Here is a 14,037-nt window from a genome sequence, read left to right as displayed (position 1 = left end):
TTCCTGATTCTTATATTTTTTCCTTTATTCTACTCTCCATTATTTCAGCCAGACTAATTTTGCCCAAACACCACCTTAATCATTTAATTCCACTGTTCTCTATTTCCTGTTGCACCAAGTTTATACTTCCCTCCCTGGCTTTCACAGGCCTCCACAATCTGGTCAGGTCAGCCTCCCTTCTCCTATCATGCCATGCTCATTCCCACCTCCCAAAATGTCTTTTTTCCTTTACCTATACAAATCCTATTTCAAATTTCATCACCTTTCATGAAACCTTTTTTAATTGCTTCAGTCCACAATGATTTCTCCCTTCTATGAATTCCTATTGTATTTCAAATTTCACCCTACACAGTTTAGTACTTAATGGTTTTCTGTTTACACAGTTCAAGATACATAGAACTTCAAAGGATACTCGACTACTTGACTGAAGAACTATTTATGTAAAACTATAGCAGGATTTCAAAAAATATTATTCAATATTTTAGCAAGGCTCCCTCTCCCCCACCTCAATGAATTACATTCATATTAGGGGAATTTGCTTTCAATAGTATTTCAGAGTTCTAAAACAGTCATTTCATCTATCTATATGTGTCTATGCAGATTATATATGGATATGCATGAATAAGTATCACAAGCAGTGTCTATCATCCAATGACCAGCCTAAAATTATTCCTAAGAATTTTGGCTAACAGGTAATGACATTTTTTGATCATCTAAATTATACACATTCTTAGAGAAAAATAGCACAAAACAGACTCCAAAAAGTATAATCTCCCTCAAATGAAAAAGTCTAATAATTAATAATCTGCAAAAATACATACTAAAAGGTTGTTTGTATTTAAAGAGGAATCTAACCAATTCACACACAAATCTAACATTTCTTTTCTTTCTTTTTTTTTTGGACAGGGCAATGAGGGTTAAGTGAATTGCCCAAGGTCACAACAGTGAGTGTCAAGTGTTTGAGGTCACATTTGAACTTATGTCCTCCTGAATCCAGGGCTAGTGCTTTATCCACTGCGCCACCTAGCTGCCCCCAAATCTAACATTTCTAATAGTTTACCTAAAATGAAAGGAAAGGAGATTCTTAAACCTATGCCCCATAATTTGAATTTTCTACTTAACAAAAAGCTTAATTTTTCCATGAAAAAATGTAAAAATTGGAGCAGCTAGGTGGCACAGTGATAGAGCACCGGCCCTGGATTCAGGAGGACCTGAGTTAAAATCTGGCCTCAGACACTTGACACTTACTAGCTATGTGACCCTGGGCAAGTCACTTAACTTCAATTCTCTCTCTCTCTCTCTCACACACACACACACACACACACACACACACACACACACAGTAAAAATTGAGTACCAGAACAATTAACCTTTGGGTTTGTTCCAACAGAACTTTCCCAATTTGCTATGAGAAAGGGAGCATTCATTACCACAAAGTGCAGAAGCAATAATGACTTCATTTAGAACTTTCCATACCTTGTTAATTGTAATGATGTTATTTGCAATTACAGCAAGCAATCCCACATCTGTTGGCCTGTAGACAAAAAAAATGACAGTCAAAATGTGAAAGCCATTAAAAAGAAAGCAAGTCCTCAAGAAAGAATCCAACATATCACTTTCACAAATCCCTTACTTTAATTTTATTATCTGATTATAGAGCTGCAAAGCCTCTTCTGTATGACCCTGAAGTTGTAGAATATATGCCATCTGCCCATGAATGATTGCTAGTTCTGCTTGTATATCTTCCTCAGTCACATCCTAGGTAAGAAAATATTAGAGGGTTTTAATATGAAATCACAGTACAGAACAAGCATAGAGCCCCAAAACTAGAATGGGCTGCCTTAGGAGGTAGTGGTTACCCCTCATAGGAAATCTTCAAGAAAAGTCTGGACGACTATTTGTGGGGTGTCACAGAAAAGATTCTTACTGAGGAATGGATTTTACAAGCTGGCCTCTCAAAGTCCTTTTCATATTCTGTGATTCAATGATATGTTGTAATCCCCAGGTTGAAATAACGATATGGGTTGAAAGTAGCAAACTTAAAGAGAACATTAAAAACTTTTAGAAGGAAAACACAGGATACTTAGATATAGGCTATCAACCAAAAGACAGGAGCAAAAATAAAGATGTATAAAGGTATCTTATGTTTATTTTTTTAGGTACATCTTAAAAACAAGGGAACATATTTTCTTCAAAAGAATAACATATATATCACTTCCTGATGTCATGTTCCTCTTTGAAAACGAAGGACAAACAACAACAACTCTCTACTTTTGGGCATAAAACATTCATTTCTATACTCCTTTCCGACACTTTACGGCACATAAGAAGTGGAACTAACTAGCAGCCAAAAAAAATATTTCCAAAAAAACCCAAAACCCAACTATGTAAGTTACCCAAGTTTCAAATCTACCCAGACTTTCAATTCAATGGTGCTTAATGACCAAATGCACACAGCAGAATTTCAACAATTTAATTCATTCAGTAAATAAGTCACCATGTACTCCAGAAAGTCAGCAAATCACATAACAATTACTAGATCCCAAATGCCTAAAATTTGATGTAGCAACACTGGCGTACTTACAGAGTCTTCTGAAAGCGATTGACGGCAAAGATCTATAGGAAATAAAATGTTTTAAAAATTAACTTAGGTTAGATTATAGCTCTTCCTCTCTATAGTCCACATGCCTGGGACTAGAATCTTTGGAGATCTTGGGAGTCAAGTTTTTTAATTATCTGCTAAATCAAGGTTGAGTGAGAGCATCAAATACACTACAGACACTGTGGCAATCTCATTAATCCCATCTCTGTGGACATTTTCTTCTGCTAACCATCTACATTTATGAATATCTATTCTCCTTTGTTCTCACTACCTGTCAGATCTATGGGACACACATGCACGGGCTATTTCCACCTCGCCCAAAATTATTATCAGTTCCTCCACCTACTTTGTTCTCAATCATCTCAAATGTATGACTTCTGTGGGGGAAAATGTCAAAAAAGAAAAAGTGTAAGTAGTTCAGGAGTCATAAAATGACAGCATATTAGTCTTACTAAATTTATTTGAAAAGAGTCAAACATTTTTTCATCAAACATCCTATTTCAGGGGCAGCTAGGTGGTGCAGTGGATAGAGCACTGGCCCTGGATTCAGGAGGACCTGAGTTCAAATCCGGCCTCAGACACTTAACACTTACTAGCTGTGTGACCCTGGGCAAGTCACTTAACCCCAATTGCCTCACTAAAATAAATAAATAAATAAATAAATTTGAAAATAGGATTAAGGTTTCATTTTTTTAAAAAAGTCCTATTTCTTTTCCTCAACAAGAACTTTAAAGGTATTATGAAATGTTTTAACACAGAATCAACTTTATAAATATTACACTTTTAAAAATATTAAATAGGTTGGGATGCTGTTATTGATGACACCTGATATACCTTTCAATATCAAACACCTACTAGAATATGTCCAAAAAAGCCCAAAGGAAGTCTGTTAGCACTAAAATGATTTGGAGGTGTTGGTATGAATCTGAGACAAGTAAGATTGCTCAGGGAACAGAATGAACAGTAAGTTTACCATAGGAATTTAAGAGAAAAGCCAGTTAATCACTCTTAAATTTTATTTTATTGGGGGAGGGGGGTCAGGAAGGTATCCAGATTTGTGATTTAACTGACATGGAAACTCCTGCCACTGATGCAGGCCAACATCTGTAACATATTCTTTTTTTTTTGTAATTTATATTCATAAAGAGCCACCTAGGGCACTGAGAGTTTATGTGATTTTCCCATGGTCACACAGCAAGTATGTATCAGAGACAGGATTTGAACAAAGATTTTCCTGTCTCCAAGGTCAGTACTCTGTCTACTATACCACACTGGCTCCCTCACAGGAGTATATTATCAGAAGGGACTTTAAAGATAATGTGTAAGCCCATCCTACAACATCCTCAATAAGTGGTCATCTATCCTCTGCTGGATTGTCTATAGCCCAAGAAGCGGACCGTTCCACTTTCAGATTCAGCTATTATGTCATTAATTCTTCCTTTATGCCGGGATTGCCTCCCCACAACTTCCACCCATTCGTTCTAATCTGGTCCTCTGGATCTTTGAGAACAAGCATAATCCCTCTTCTACACGACAATCCTTCCAACAGGTGAAGATGATTATCAAGCTCTTCCTTGGTCTTCTCTTCTTCAGACTAAATACATTTTGTCATAAAAATGGGTCCATAAGTGCATGTTACCATACAAAGCAAATTAAAGAGGGTGTTTCCTTTAGGCACTTAACATCTGGCTACCCAAAGACTGGAAATTCAAATCCCCATTCTCCAACATTAAATCCCAGGTAGAAATGCACAACGCTCACATTTTGGGGGAAGGCATTTTGCATAGTTGTACAACAGTTAAATTTTAAATTCTAGGAACATTTTTACCTTCTGCTCTTTGTAGGATTTTCAGTGCCTCATTCAGCTGACCTTGTCCAATTAGTGCACATGCAGTATTGTAGCACAATTCATAAGTGCCTTCTTGAAGGCCTAAGTTTTCCTGTTACAGAGCAAAATTACCAAGTCAATTACTAAAATAAAACATAAATTCATGGCTGTATAAGTATACAGGGAGACTCACTGGTACTACTCTTTCCCAGTTGCTTTGGGCAGCAACCACTGCTGAAAGGTTTGTTTTCCTTTCTTCTTCATAATCATCTTGAGAGTTTCGGATGAGATCTCGGTACACAGCCAAGCAGTCATCATAACGCTCCAACCTATACAACTGGAAAAAAACAAAAAAACCCAGCAAACAAAAAATACATGTTGTTGGTCAAATACACACATAGGTGGTACTTATAAACTCATACCTCCTTAAAATTCTAAATAGGAACATTACAATTCATAAAGAATGAGTAGTCAAGTTTACTCTCTTCTTTGGACGTTTTCCTTTTTTGGTAAATTCTGCATGATACCAATACTTTTACAATGCCATTTTCAATTAATGCTTACAGCTTTTCAATGCTACAAATTCAGACCTTCCTCTTAAGGCATAATATGCCATCTAAATAAACCATTTAATTAAGAGGCAAATCTTTTTCACTACCTTCCTTTCTAAAGTCAGATGAAAGTTTATAAGAAAGGCCAAGAAAGAAAGCTTTAATATATGCCCCTAAATCCATTAAACAAATAAAATCACAAAAAAAAAACCTTCCATATAAAGGGATTGCTAAACCCTGACAAACTGGAACACTATGAAGCACAACAAAAGTACCCAACTGTTCCTTCTAGTAAGACTTATTTACCCTGCTTTCCATCCTTTTTTCCCCATTTTGCTTTTTATCCTCTACATTTTTCTTTCTGTTCTAGCCAATTTTCTGTACAAATTTCCCAGTGCATGTGAACAGCACATACACCTTTCACTAACTTCATCAGAATTCTTTACATAGAAACTAAAAATTGACTCCATGACACAACAAATCACGTACTCTAAAAGTTAAGCATGTTTGAGAAGAGGAACCTTTGTCCTTCCCCATGTTAACCTCAAAATATGAAGGGTGGGGCAGCTAGGTGGCACAGTAGATAAAGTACCGGCCCTGGATTCAGGAGGACCTGAGTTCAAATCTGGCCTCACACATTTGACACTTACTAGCTGTGTGACCTTGGGCAAGTCACTTAACCTTCACTGCCCCACCAAAAAAAAAAAAATGAAGGGTATACAATCCAAAATTTAATCCTAAAAACATCTATTCACCACCTTCTACATGCAAAACGTTTTGCCAGATGCCAGAAACACAATCCTTTCCCTCAAACACTTAACAATCTAATTTGAGGAAGTAGAGATCATTTTCAGCTGTGGCAATCAGGAAAGGCTCCACATTACTGGGGCATTATCCATGAACTTATCTAAAACTTTCTAGACCAGATGTTATTTATATCTTTAGCTTATACTACCTCTTGGGGGTAACAAATTCTTTGGTTTATAATCTTCTATATAAAATAGTAGCTGTATTTATCTGGCCTAAATGTATGTCTTTTAAGCTTCAAAAGATGTTCTGTTTTTATCCTTAATTATCTGTTTTCCATTCAGCATAATTTAGTAAGTCAGTTCTAATCCATTTGGAAATAGGTGTGATATAAAGCCTACATAAGCAGCAGGGATTTGGTGTGATCACCAATGTGTTATTTCAGATTTCATTGTGATTTTAGAAACTTTAATCATATCACATCTTTCAGCCTTTTTTTTCCAAATTAAAGTGTTCAATTCCACACTTCCTTCCACCCAGTTTTTCCTCATAAGAGCCTTTTCATCTTTTTCACCACTCATTTCCCCCCAAGAGGACTGAACCCAGGAGCATACAATATCCATCCTACTCATACAACATACAATTCAGCTGTTCCTGAAGATTTGAAGTAGGTCTGCCAGACCTGTCCTGCCTAAGGATTACTTAACTTAACCAAATCTCAAAGAGTAGACTTGGCACCCTATTCCTAAGGACATCAGAGTAAGCTAGGGTTCCCTTTCCTGGTCTCTGCTAAAGACAGAAGCAGTATCATTCTCAAGGATCATCAACAGATATTTTAAAGCAGTAATTACCACTTGTCCATAAAGTTCCTTTAGTTTGTCTGTCTGATGGCTGGCACTTTCTATTGTTTTCAAGGCATTCTCAATACGATTCAGCCTGTATTCACAATATGCCTTCTCAAAGGAAACAGAATCACTGCAAAAGCAAACAGATCAGCATGTGATTAGGAGAAACAGTGAAATGACATCTAACCTCTTATGACATTCCTATGCCTATCTGAAACAAGTATTTATTAGATGCTACCCTTGTTTAATTTTCATAAAGGAAATGATCAATCATCAGGATACCAAGTATTCCTTGCTCCAGGGACAATCAAAACAATTATTTTTTTGTATATTTTAAGAGCTTTTTTAAAAATTCTAGGGGCAGCTAGGTGGCGCAATGGATAGAGCACTGGTCCTGGAGTCAGGAGTACCTGAGTTCAAATCCGGCCTTAGACACTTAATACTTACTAGCTGTGTGACCCTGGGCAAGTCACTTAACCCCAATTGCCTCACTAAAAAAAAAAATTAAAAAAAAAATTAAATTAAAAAATTCTAAAAAAGCCTTGTAAATCTTTCCTAACCAGCTCAAAAAGCCAAAACTTAACCATTAGCAAGAACAAAAAAAGGAATGGGAATGTCAAAAGAGAATAAGGAGCACTTAATTAAGCAATATATTAATTACACAAAAATGAGAAATACTATCAATATGTATAGTCCTCAAAATGCACCTATATTAACATGACATGAGAAAGAACTTTCCTTTGAAGATTCCAACATAAAAACTGGCTTTTCTTAAGGTAAAAGGCAATATAATGTTTAGCTGTATTAACTTTTACCACTTGAAAATATCATACGAGCAACAGTGTGTGAGGATCAACTGTGATAGACTTAACTTTTCGCAGCAAGACAATTCAATTCCAAAGAACTCACGATGGAAAATGTTCTCCACATCCAGAAAAAAGAACTGTGGATTCTGAATGCAGACTGAACCATACTGTTTCTACTTTTTGGTTGTTGTTTCTTTCTTTTTTGAGGTTTTTCCCTTGTGCTCTGATTCTTCTTTCACAACATGACAAATACAGAAATATGTTTAATGTGACTGTACATATTTATATAACCTATATCAGATTTTTTCTTTCTGTCTTGGGGAGGGGAGAGGGAAGGAGAAAAATTTGGAACTAAAAATCTTATGAAAACAAATGTTGAAAACTATCTCTACATTCTAACTGGAAAATAATAAAATATTTTTATGATTTAAAAAGATTAAAAGAAAAGCTCCAATAGAGAAAAACCATGGTTCAGAAAGATTGTGGAAATCACCTGAACAGTTTGGCATGGTACTGAAGGCAGTAATTTTCATCATTCAGTGTGGGAGATCCCAATACATATTTTATTTAAGCTAGTAGTTAAATGTGAGTATGATTTTTTTCCGTAACTTATTTTATCCCTTGCACTTTTCTCTAAGAAGCAGTGCAGTTTGGTGGCTAGGGAGCTGTTCTGGGAATTAGGAAAGCCACCTCTGACACATTAGCTGCGTGACTGCAGGCCCCAGGGAACTCTCTAAGATGCTAATTCACAGAAGAGTGGCCACTGCATTGGTCAAGGGAATCTCCTCTCCCACCAAGAGTTTACAGTACCACTGAAATTACAGATCAATAAAATGTCTTTATGTCTAGAGCCTAGCTTCTTAAACTGTGGGGCAAGACCCTATATGGGGGTCACACAGCTGAATGTGAGGGTCGAGAAAAATTTGCCAAGAGTAAAAGATTATATACACCTATTTTATATACCTATATATTCGGGGTCACATAAAAATTTCTCTGGCGAAAAGGAGTCACGAATAGAAAGTTTATGAAGCCCTGGTCTAGAGGATAGATCACCCCAAACTTCCTTAACCCCAAATGTCCTTTGAAGACTTTCATCATCCCTTACATGCCCCACATCAACCAAACCAAAAAATAAAAAAACAAAATCCAAGCCAAACAAATAAATAAGCCTACTCTATCTTCTTCACAGTAAGTTAAAGGTAAACAAGGAGGTTGGAGTAGAGGTAGAAGAGGCCAAATTTATGTGTTCACACAGTTTTTGTTGAGGCTGACAAATGTAATACAGATTGTTTGGAATTCTGACCCCTCTCCACTTTCAAAAGAACTATCAGGGGAAAAGAAATAAAGCATGCCATAAATCAATGAAGTTGGAAATCAATCTACAAAAGTATTTCTACTTGAAACAGATGGTTCACTCAGAACTTCCAATATCACTAAAGCTGAATCACTTACCCAGTCAACACTTTGGTGTGAGAATTGATGACACTCAAGGCTTCCTTGAAATTACCATTTTGGATAAGGCACACCACTTTACAATGCAGAGCAGTTATATCATCCTTGTTGATCTGTAATACTAAATAAAGATAATGTTTTTAGCTCCATATCTTTTGTCCTAACAAGGGCTCTAGCAAGCAAGTGCCCTAGCTATCCCCTCCCCACCCCCTCTACTTGAGAATAATTCAGTACAGTGAAGGAAAAAGTTACTGTTTTTCATTTTTAACTTGTAAATACTAATACAAATATACACACCAGTTTCCTCAAGATATCAAAATTCAATACTTTTCATGAATCAAAAACAAAAAAAGTTTACAAAAATATATGCAACGAAAAGGTAAAACTATTCTTATAATCTTCAAACCTTTTCATCTTGGGACTCAACCCACACCTTGCTGGGTAACAAAACAAAACAAACAAAACCCCACCCCCACAATTAATAGTTCATCTTGTTAGTATTTTCACCAAAAAGCCATTCAGGACCTTACTTTCATTGTACTTACGTTCACTCTGAAAAGACACAGAAAAAGGGAACAAAAAGAAAGAAAAAGGCCCAGATGGATAGATTCATATAACAAAAGTATAACATCACTACCACTAACTAGCTGTTAAGAAAATCACAGAGACTTGCAACAGAACTTTTGTCCACCCAAAGACCCTTTGGGTTTTAATACTCCAATCTAAGGACCACTGTAATTTTCATTGGTCAAGCTAGATGGATAATTTCCTGTGATGCAAATAGGTTAAAAAAAACTTTTATAAAACACTTTGTGAATGACCAATCTTAGTTTGAGAAACAATGATAAAACAGTTCCCCCCTTTTGGGTGAATTGCAGTGAACTATGGATACAGAGCATTGAATACAAGCTGAGGTTAGTTTTACTTAACTGGTTTTCTTTGTTATATGGAAAGGCTGGAGATGCCAAAGTCACTGGAATATAACAGAGTCATTGTGTAAAAAACAAAAAAAGCATCAAAACTGCAACAAAAAACACTGCACTCATTTTAAACTTGCTTTGTTATTAGTTTCATGCTTACACAAAAATCATATACATTAATTTAAACCAAATTAGTGATGCTAACAATGAAAATTAATGGCTATTTTCCTCACTGTTTGAAACAACTTTAAGTGCTTTGCATATATATATAATATATATATATATATATATATAATCATTAGTTTTCACCTTAATGAAGTAAGCAAAAGCTGGTCAGACACAATTTCCATGCCAAACAATTAACATTTATAAGCACCTAAAATATATATGACATCAAAGATACAAAGACAGAAACAGTTTCTGCCCTAGTGGAGATTATAAACAGAATATAAGATATTCCTAAAAATATACATGATAAAGACAAGGTTGGGGGTGGGGGTGTCTAACAGCTGTTACCAGGAAAGGCCTCATGTAGACAGGTAACTTACCTCTGAAGAAATCAGAGATTTTAAGAGGTGGAAGTGAGAAGGTAGTGAATTCCAGGGTTGGGGTACAGACAAAATATTGAAGTACATTTTGTCATTCTGAAGAAAAGCAAGGTGGTCAGTTGACAGGATTGAAAAAAATGTATGGAGAGACTAATATACATGCCCGGAAAGGTGCTCTGAAACCAGGTTGTGATGGTTTTTTATATATGCCAGAAAGGCATCTATATTTGTTCCTAGAGGCTATAGGGAACCACTATAGGTTACTAAGCAGGGGCGTGACATTAGACTGGTACTTTAAGAATATCATTTGGATTAAAGGGAAGCTGAAAACTGGGGGGTAGGGGAGGATAAGCATTTATATATAGGCCCATATGCCAGACACCGTATTACAAATATTATTTCTTTTGATCCTAACAACCCTGAGACCTATGTGCTATTATTGTCCCCATGTTACAGTTGAGGAAGCTAAAGTAAATAGTGTTTAAGTATCTTGCTTAAGTATCATGGCTAAGTTAGTGTCTAAGCTGCATTTGAACTCAGGTCTTTTTGACTCCAGGCCCAGTACTCTATCCACTCCAAATCCTAGCGGCCCCAAATCAGGACTGAATTGAAAGGTGAGAGATCTGCATGGACAAGAAGTAAGAAGCTATTAAAATAGTTCACTGGAGAGGTGATGAGGGCCTGAAGTAGGAAGAGTTGTGGTATAATTCAGTCATTTTTCAGTTGTGTCAAACTCTTCATGACCCCATTCGGGGTTTTCTTGACATGGAGATAAGGAGACAGATAAACAAATTTAAGAAAGGATGTGGAGGTAAGAGACAGTAAGGAGGTGATATGAAGATGATGCAAACCTAGGCTGGCTGGAAGGAAGGTAATGCCTAAGAGAAATAGGGAGGGGGATGGCTAGGTGGCACAGTGGATAAAGCACCAGCCCTGGATTCAGGAGTACCTGAGTTCAAATCCAGCCTCAGACACTTGACACTTACTAGCTGTGTAACCCTGGGCAAGTCACTTAACCCCCCATTGCCCTGCAAAAAAAAAAAAAGAGAAAATAGGAAATTCAGAAGAAGGGTGGAGTTCAGAGCAGAGGAAGATTGTTTTGAACAAGAATTTGAGATGCCTACAGGACAAACCTAGTTTACAGAAAGATATTACAGAATACTAATGCTATTGTACTTTTATTAATATTCATAACCTCCTTCATTCCCATTTAATATCACATCCAAAAATCTACATACAGATGGCATTTTCTGTGAGGCTTAGGTATAATAGAAGGAACACACCCACACCCTAACATTCATGCCCACCCTCCCACCGGTGATAGGGATTGCTCTGCTCATCAGGTTAGAGGAAGAAAGATACAGTGGAAAGAGCACCTGAATTTGCAGACAAGAGAAATGGGCTCAAATCTCAAGTTTACTACTTATGAACCTACAGGACTCTTGGGCAAGACTTTATGATTAGATGGAAAACATTAAGTTTAAAAGGAATGGGAGAAGCTGGAATCTATGCCTCTGTATCTAAGTATCAGATACTTAGTTATAATACTTTATTATGCATAATACATCTTATAAAGACATTTTGATAAAGTAAAGGACACTAAAAACTTTAAGTTATAAGATAACCATAAGTTATAAGATTTAAAATAACTTTTAAGTATCTAATACTTAGTTAAAAGTATTAGATATTATTAAAAATAAGGCTATAACTCAAGTATTAGGATAACCTGAAGCAATACTAAACGAGTCCAATTTGAAGCCACCCAAGTTGATTAGGCAAATTAAAGATAGCTCAGTTCTCTATTCCCGTTTACAACGGAAGGCAGAAGCTTCAAGCTCCACTCCATCACGTCCGGCACTGTGCGGTTTGCAAAATGCGTGTGTGCCTGTCTCCCCTGCAGGTCTACAAGTCGCTAAAAGCCAGCCTGGCATAGTGGAAAGGGACTGCGGTCCCCCACCCCACCCCCCGTTCAACTGTTGTGAACCGATGACCGCCTCTCGGTGCACTTCAGTTTCCTCCGCCTGCTACCCTGGGGATGACAACAACACTTATAAAAGTGCTTCGTAAGGCTCAAGACCTAGATAAAGGGAAAGCGATTGCATAGAACCCGCAGGTTGTGGCCAAACTGGCGCCCCCTGCGCCCCAAGTTCCTGGAGAGGGCTCGCCTCCGGGAGATGGCGAACCCCAGCACTGGGAGAGGAAAAGAGAAAGAAGGGAGGGGGCCGTGGGAGAAGGCCACTTCTGTGCGGAAGAGAAGAGAAGCAGCGGGTCCTTTAAAGCCCCCTCCCCTCCCCCCGAGCTTCCTCGGGATGGGGAGAGGGAAGAGAGGGCTAAGTACACGTGGCTCAAAGGGGTTGAAGAACCCCAAGTCCGGCCGGCGGCCTGGGGCGGGGCGGTCCACTGCGGCCCGGGCCCGGCGCGGGGACCAGGCCTCCTCCCACGGCCCACGCGCCTCCGCGCCGGGCCCCCCGACACGCGCGGGCCTGGCGGGCGGGCCGGCGGCCGGGGTCCCCCAGCCCGTCTCCGCCTCTCCCCTTCCCCTCCTCTGCCGGGCGCGCGCCGGAAAGAGGCCGCATCTCCCCGAGGAGACAGGAGCCTCCCGGGGTCGGGGGGGGGCAGCTCGCGCCGCCAGGGCGCCCGCGAGCGGCGTGGCACTCACTCTTGTCCACGGTCTTGAGGGCGCGCGTGAAGTCGCCGTTCTGGCCGTTACGATTCACTTCGCTCCAGAGGGCAGCAACTGATACCCCCCCGCCGCCGCCGCTCGCCATCTTGGAGGCTACGCGGAGGTGGGTGGGGACAACCTCCGGCCCCGGAAATGGATTTCGGTGGGGACCGGGGTGGGGGTGGGGGGGTGGGAACAGGAAGCTAATTGGGCCGTTGCTAATAGCAACCGGACTCCAGGCGTTGTCCCTTGAGGGCTCGCTCCTCTGATGCTCACTAAGACCTCTGCCCGGGTGGCAGAAGGGGTAAGAGATTGGAGCGGGCGCAACATCGTTACCTTCCCTACCCAGACCCACCTCCACACCATTCTCGGTTCGACTTGTTCAGCCGCGCTGAAACTCTGAGGACCGGGAGAGCCTGAGCCGTGGCTGCCCTTCTCTTCCGGCCGATGCCGCGGATTGAGAGCCGAGGTTCTCAAAATCATATTTAAAATTCATCCAGCGGGGGCAGCTAGGTAGCGCAATGGATAAAGCACCAGTCCTGGATTCAGAAGAACCTGAGTTCAAATTCTTCCTCAGATACTTGACCCTTACTAGCTGTATGACCCTGAGCAAGTCACTTAACCCCTATTGTCCCGCAAAAAAAAAAAAAAAGAATGTTAAAATTCATATAGCCAAATACATAGTATTGCAAAGGAAGCTGACAACATTAAAATATCTATCTTTTTTTTTTAATTTCACAGACCCCAGATTGAGAATTCCGCTTTATAAAAAGCCCTTTACTATTGCCAAGGACACCGAAATAGGATCGAGCCACTGGGACAGGGACTGGGGATATGCTTTCAGTGGGACAATAAGTCAGCTATGAGACAGCACCATGCCAGAACCAAAAAAAGTGAAATGTTTATAGAGGTGAAAGGCATAGGCTGTGTGATTCACAGAGCAATTCAAAGTATCAGAGTGTGTATTTAGAGCTGGCAGAGGAGGCCCTGATGGATAATCTCGGCTAGTTATCTTTTTTTTGTTTTGTTTTTTGGTGAGGCAATTGGGGTTAAGTGACTTGCCCAGGGTCAAACAG

At 39.2% G+C, this 14,037-nt stretch overlaps 1 protein-coding gene across 2 annotated transcripts in view; it reads right to left on the bottom strand.

Moving 5' to 3' along the window:
- The window catches only part of SRP72 (signal recognition particle 72), a 33,450-nt gene extending 20,351 nt beyond the window's left edge, over positions 1 to 13,099 (bottom strand). For both annotated transcript variants that reach the window (XM_043970899.1, XM_043970900.1), the window contains exons 1-8: positions 12,959 to 13,099; positions 8,832 to 8,952; positions 6,580 to 6,703; positions 4,624 to 4,767; positions 4,431 to 4,542; positions 2,585 to 2,616; positions 1,634 to 1,758; positions 1,477 to 1,534 (exon numbers count right to left, since the gene is read on the bottom strand). In XM_043970899.1, coding sequence (XP_043826834.1) covers positions 1,477 to 1,534; positions 1,634 to 1,758; positions 2,585 to 2,616; positions 4,431 to 4,542; positions 4,624 to 4,767; positions 6,580 to 6,703; positions 8,832 to 8,952; positions 12,959 to 13,067 — 825 coding nt within the window. In that variant the 5' untranslated portion in view covers positions 13,068 to 13,099. The remainder of the gene's footprint in view (positions 1 to 1,476; positions 1,535 to 1,633; positions 1,759 to 2,584; positions 2,617 to 4,430; positions 4,543 to 4,623; positions 4,768 to 6,579; positions 6,704 to 8,831; positions 8,953 to 12,958) is intronic.
- Positions 13,100 to 14,037: the final 938 nt, after the last annotated feature.

The sequence above is a fragment of the Dromiciops gliroides genome, chromosome 6 (assembly GCF_019393635.1).
Source record: "Dromiciops gliroides isolate mDroGli1 chromosome 6, mDroGli1.pri, whole genome shotgun sequence".
In the NCBI taxonomy this organism is placed as follows: Eukaryota; Metazoa; Chordata; class Mammalia; order Microbiotheria; family Microbiotheriidae; genus Dromiciops; species Dromiciops gliroides.
The sequence above is the reverse complement of the archived record's forward strand: the minus strand, read 5'-3'. Positions and strand labels throughout refer to the sequence as shown.